The sequence below is a fragment of the Eutrema salsugineum genome, unplaced genomic scaffold (genome assembly GCF_000478725.1).
Source record: "Eutrema salsugineum unplaced genomic scaffold, Eutsalg1_0 scaffold_2, whole genome shotgun sequence".
Lineage (NCBI taxonomy): Eukaryota > Viridiplantae > Streptophyta > Magnoliopsida > Brassicales > Brassicaceae > Eutrema > Eutrema salsugineum.
Window position 1 is genome coordinate 10110842 of NW_006256829.1, and position 6635 is coordinate 10117476.

The following is a 6635-nucleotide window of genomic DNA, read 5'->3' on the forward strand; positions in this document are numbered from 1 at the left end:
ATCGAACAAAGTGAAACGTACACGAGAAATTAATTAAGGTGATTGATTGAGTGATGTTCAAGAAATCTTTTTTGTTGTTTTTGTTTTAGTAGCTGTAAGTGGAGATGGGAAAAAGGGAACAACGTACATTTATATCATGATCATGCATGCTAGATTAGAGAGAAAAGAAACAAAAACACACACATGTTATAGTTCTATTCTTGGCTATCACAAATTAAGATCAATATCCAATGGATCTTACCAGCTACGACGGTGGCAGCAGGACACGCTCATGGTCCGGGACCAATGAAGGATCTAAGACAAGTGTCATTGGTATCACCTTATCATATCGGTTCCAGTAACTGCCGCCCATGACTCTATTTTTCCTAACTCTTGTAATCAACCGCAGCTTCTTTGTTGCGACATCAAGCGAGACAATGCTCTCCGGCAAATACAAGTAAACGACAAGAGGATTGTTTGGATGGCAATACAAAGGCTGTGGACAAATGATCTGCTGTCTGCTGTTTTCGCCAGGATGCGGTCTCATGAAAAAGGAGATGTTGTGTTGGTAAGCTGTCTCCAGTTTATATCCCCGCATGTAGTCTTGTATCCATGTAAGATCAGAAGCCATGTCACTGAAATAGGTAGGATCATGCTCTTGTTTCCATATAGACTGCTTGTAGTCAACGAGTGTCCAAATAGAGAGATGGTGACCACTCGTAATAAGGGGATAGCAGACGAGCTGAATGATGCGTAGATGGCCATCTGAAACGGTTAAGGTCTCTGAGACGACCGCATCAGCACCATAAGAAGCATGGCGCATCTCTTGGATACGGTGGATAAATATGCATTCCTTCCTCCTAAAGTTAGGGTTATAAGCTACAATAGGTCCGTCTTGGGCTAACCAGTGTAGAGCTCCGTTAAAGGCTAACCCTTGGCATTGGGTTGGACACCATGCAAACTGTGACCAAGGCTGATGCTCGATACAACGGTCTCTCCATTTACCGCGCTTAGAATCAAACACACGGAGTCTAAGCTGAGACGGTGTAGACCCCGACAGCTTGATAACATGGTACCTGCCCTCTGACACATTCCCTAATAACCCAATAACAGGAGTGACCAAGGAGTAATCATAGTCAGTCTTAGGAAGTCGGGTCCATTGCATTGTCACGGGATTCACAATGTAGAACTGTAATCTCGCCTTGATCCGACATGGAGATGTATATTTTGCGCATAGCAAGACATCTCTGTAGGAGGCTAGAACACAAACCGGAGAATCAAACTCGGGATCGACATAGTTGCTTAACCGGAAACCTTTCCATCCCTCTAAACGTGTCTCGTTTGTAGCACACTGGGGTTGTGTGTTGAGTATCAAAGCCAAGCTGCTCGGCTTGCTGTGATCGAAAGACGAAGAAGATATCAGAGAGTTCCATCTCTTGCTCACGCTTTTACAAAAAATCACATCTCTCGGATTACGTAGCCTCGGGAAGATCTCGTGCAACAATATGTTCTCAGGTAAATCATCTATCATGTTTCTTTTTCTTGTTACATCTTCACAAGTATCATCATCATCTTCTTCTTTTCTTCTTTGTAACCTTTTTCTTTTTCTTGCTACATCACAAGTATCATCATCATCATCATTGACTTTGCCCACCTTGACTCTTCTTCGTTGTATCATCCAATACAAAGCTCTCTTTCTTTTTCTTCTCTCCGATACCATCTCTAATTAGTTTCCCTTATTCGACGACTCTCCTAGTCTTGTGTGTAATTTATAAAGCAAGTCATAAACCCTAATCCTTTTTGGGCTTTAAATTTTTTTTTTTTTTTTTTGTAATTTTTTTCCCTTTTGAATTGGAGCAAAGTCTCAAATATTTATATTTTCAATGCCGATCTTAAAAACCCAAAAAGGAATAGTTTTGTGGAACTTTACATTAATTAATGGGGTTTTTGCTAAAAATAACATAAAACTTGACTTTGAATACAAAAGTAAATCTCTGAAAAAACATTTGACAGAATTAACTTAAAGAGGTAGTGAAAAGACCATTTAATCATGTATGAGTAAACAAAAAACGGATGTTCTAATTACCGTTTACACACCGACGAAGTCTACTAAAGAGAGAAAAAAGTCTAATAGTAGACTTATTTTATCGAAATGAAGTCTACTAAGTAATTAAATCTGGAAATTTAATTTTAAAATTTAGAAGAAAATAATTTGGTATCAAATTTACATTCATAAATACCGTAATCGTAACCCAAATGTACAGAAATTATTTTTTTATATTGCTAAATGGAAATTTATGTTTTTAAATTAAGTAGAAAAAAATTATTATTTAGGTTTTAAAAGTTGTAGACTTCTATATGGAAGTCTGCTAAATCGAATAAAATAATTTTACCAAAAATTAAACCAAAATTAAACCGAAAAAGTTATTCTAACCATTAAAAATTGTTCAAACCGATATATAAACCGTAATATAACCAAAAAGATTTATCCAAGATTTTTTCTCATATATAAATAAGATGTAACCCTAACTTTTTAATGAAAAAAAAAACTCTCGCCTCTCTCGCCTCTCTCGCCTCTCTAGCCTCTCTCGCCTCTCTCGCCTCTCTCGCCTCTCTTCTCACTATCCAGCTAGCCATGTCTGACGCATCTCGCACCATTGGAGATCCCTCACCTTCTCTCTGCTGAGCTCAAGCTCGCTGGTGCTACCATCGTTGTTTGCAACGTCTCCCTTAACTCTGGTTCTACGTAAGCTCTCTCTCTCTTTCTCTCTCCATATTTGGCGTCTGGATCTTCGTGTTTTCTCAATTTTTTTTAAGGTTTTACTTGTTTTATCATTTGATTTCTTTCTAGATCTGGATTTTAACTTGTTTTAATGGATTTTGGAGAACACTATTGAGTTGGTTTTATTTATTTTTATCAGTGCGAAGACGTCGAAGCTACTGTTGCTGCCGAAGCTGCGAAAGTGGAGGACATATCGGAGGTTGAAGCTGGCGGTGGAGTCAAGGGGAGAGTGACAGATCCCTTTGGTTTCACATGGATCTTCACTTCTCCGGTTAAAAAGACTGATAACTGTTTTTGGTACCTTTAACGATTTGGGCTTTTCTTCAATTTTTCTGGGTTCTGGATTGTGCTTGTGATAGCCTCTAGATTGTGAGATGTTTAAATTGTATATATACAGGGGAGAGAGAAGAGGTTAGAGTCTCTGGGTACTAAAGTCTTTGGGAGTGAACTTTGTTTCACTTTCACTCTCAGTTTTGTTCTTGGTTGTCTTCTTAGTTATGGTCATTGTTTTTCATTCTAATCGATGTTTTTGGTTTGGAAAATTTAGGTCAGTTTATGTAATGTGAATTTGAGATCTATTTTGTACTACTCATTTTTTTTCATTTTGTGATTATAGAAAAGGAGAAGTTGTACCTTTTTTTCAATGTACCAGAAATTTAATGATTCCAAAGGAACCTTTGAATCAAAACAATACTAAAAATTCTGTCACAATTCAAACTGAGCAAACTCAAACAATTCAAAATCAGATTTTCATTTGACAATATTTTTTTCAAATGAATACAACCAAATTTCATAGACTTCAACAATTATGAAATACAAATAGATGGTAGGGTTGAAAATTTTTGTAAGTCTAATAGAACAAGAAAAATTGAACCATAATTATAACACATAAACATATTAAACTCATAGGTAGTTTTGTAAGAAAAAATCTCAATAGCAGACGTAATTACAAATCACATTGTAGCAAACACATATATCAAATGTTTTTACATAGAAAACTTCGTTTGAAGACTTTGTAGACTACATGAGAAGTCTACTTTTACAAGCTAATTAGCTTATAAATAAAAAAATACGATTCCAGAATAAATATCGACTTAAATCAAATAAAAATCATTAAGTAGTTTAACCACTTGCTAACATGCATGTCCAAACCTAAAAATTAAAAAAAAAAAAATTAAATATTTTTGAAAAACCTTTTTAAAATAAATACAAAAAGTAGACTTCTCAATTAGACTTCATCCATAGACTGCTAGAGAAGTCTACTTTGATAAGCTAACTAACTTAAAAATTAAAAAAATCTGATTCCGCAATAAATATCGACTTAAATGAAATGAAAATCATTGAGTAGTTAAATCGCTTGCTAACAAGCATTTTAAAACCAAAAAATTGAAAAAAATACTTTATAAATGTACCAAAAAACGTTTTTAAAATAAATACAATAAGTAGACTTCTAATACAGACTTCAAACGTAGACTAAACCACAAAGTCTACTTTGATAAGCTAAGTAGCTTAAAAATCAAAAATTCTGATTCCACAATAAATATCGAATGAAATGAAATGAAATTCACTGGATAGTTCAATCACTTATTAACAAACATTTCTAATAAAAAAAATTGAAAAAATACTTTATAAATTTCCTTAATTTATAAAAAATGTAATAAGTAGACTTCTACAACAGACTTCAAACGTAGACTGAAGGAGAAGTATATTTTTTCCCATGAAAAGTCTGCGAAAGAAGTCTACGTAAAAACAGATTATTTTTGCAATTGACTAAACCGTTGACTTTTCCTTCAGTAGACTTCAAAAGTAGACTTCCGACCAAAAATATTACTTTAGCATTTGACCGAGTCATTGACTAACAAAGTAGACTTCTATAGTAGACTTCAAGTAAGAGTAGATTTCTCTGACAGTCTACTTTTGAAGTCTACTTTTTCAATAGAAGTCTACCGAAAAATTTAGGTTATTTTTGCAATTGACTATCTTTAGTAGACTTCACAGGGAAGTCTACTTAAAAAAAGATTCCTTCTAAGTTTGACCGGAAAGCAGAAGTAGACTTCCGCAAGAAGTCTACCATTTTTAGACTTCTTTCTGAAGTCTACTGCAGTTTTCCAGAGTTTTCTGTATTTTTTATTTTTTAAAAATTTTTAGTCAAACACTAAAATGACCTATACGTTTTTGGTCAAACTACAAAAGTAACTTAAAAGTAGATTTCTTGTGCAGACGTAAACTGTAGACTTTAGAAAGAAGTCTATTTTAAAAAGTCAAAATACGGTCAACTACAAAAATAACCTCTTTTCTTTTGTAGACTTCTTAAGCCTTCAAACGAAGTCTACTAGTTTTTTTTGTTTTCAAAGGATATCGAGTAGACTTCTCGTGAAGTTTAATGAAGTCTACTTTTAAAAAGTCAATTGCAAAAATAACCTTATGTTGACTAGTAGACTTAAAAAAGAAGTATACTTTCGCGATACAGATATAGATATTACCAAAATTAAATTGTATCATTACCTAAATCGGTTTTGAGTTCGTTTTTAGGTCTCTCATGCACCCTGAACTCTGAATTTCACCCAAAAAAATAACCCAGATCTCAATTAAGCTGAAATCACCAAAAATGCATAACATTTGACATTATAACTCAGCCCAAAAGTTTTAGAGAAGAAATTAGAAAAGAATAAGGAAGGTTATAAGTGTATGAGCTCTCATATTAACTTATTACAGCTTTAAAATCGGTTGAGAAGCATTGATTTAATTTTTTGGGTTGTTCATGGTGGTTGAAGGTATTGAAGAAGATGACATTATTGTAAAAAAAAATGTTTTAGGAGGTCTAAGGAGATTTTAGCCAATATTTAAAAAAATCGAAATAATGAGTTTATAATGGCATTTTCGTTAATATCTTGAGTGAGAAGGATAGAATTGTGACAAAATGGTAAAAATTGGAGAGAGAAAAAAAAAGGTTAGTTTGGTGTTTGACTTTTATTTTCAGGTTAAATCTGAAACTATCCCTTAATTAATTGTTTTTAACTAGTTTACCATTTTCTTTGTGAAATTTGCCTATTTTAGGAGAAAAAAAACTAACAAATCAGTTTTTGAATCCCTTTATGAAAACTGATTTGTGAAAACGCCGGCGCCTATATTCAAAGTTGGATTTTGTTTTAGATGTCGTTTCGTTTATGAGCGTATGATTCTTATTCTAGAATTTTTTTGTCCGTCATGATAACCCACAATTTTCTCCACTTAATATCCAGAAGTGAATAATTTGGCAGTTGGTTTCAAAATTCCAAAATACGACTTCAAAACTTATAAAAGCACTGTTTCCAGAAGGGTACCATTTTCCTTCTTACTATTGTTTCATTATGAGACACAAATTGAATGCTCAAACCGTGTTGTCAGTGGACGTTAATAATTTCAAGAAATATCGAAAATACTTGAGAAAGCCTACTTCCTTGCATTGTTTCTCCTTGTAATGATGGTTCTTTCCTTAATGTCATCTCTAGCTTCTATCTGGGTTTAGGATTTAACAAGATATATATATATATATTATGAACTAAAAGCTTATGACAGTTGCAGCTCTTATTTTTCAGTTTTGCTTTAGCAAAGCTGGGTTTTAGATTCACAACTCGCTAAGAGCAATGAGTTGATTTTGTACAAGATTTTGTTTATTGGACCTATTAGACTGTTTGCTTTCAAGGGAGTTAGCTTGTTTGGGTATGAAATTTAGACTATGTGTTAGCAATGCCATACTATGGTATTTTAGTTGAAGATATAACAAGATATATATTATGCCTTATGTTTGTTAAAGATGCTTTGATTTTGGAAAATGATTTGGCAGGTAAACCCTTCGGATGTAATATTACTTGAGGGCATACTTCTATTTCCA

General features: G+C 33.6%; 1 protein-coding gene across 1 annotated transcript; it reads right to left on the reverse strand.

Moving 5' to 3' along the window:
• Window positions 1-244: 244 nt before the first annotated feature.
• Window positions 245-1165, reverse strand: LOC18019187. Its single transcript, XM_006401327.2, has one exon. The coding sequence runs from the start codon at window positions 1142-1144 to the stop codon at window positions 245-247; it is 900 nt and encodes a 299-aa protein (XP_006401390.1). The 5' UTR covers window positions 1145-1165.
• Between the last annotated feature and the right edge of the window lie 5470 nt (window positions 1166-6635).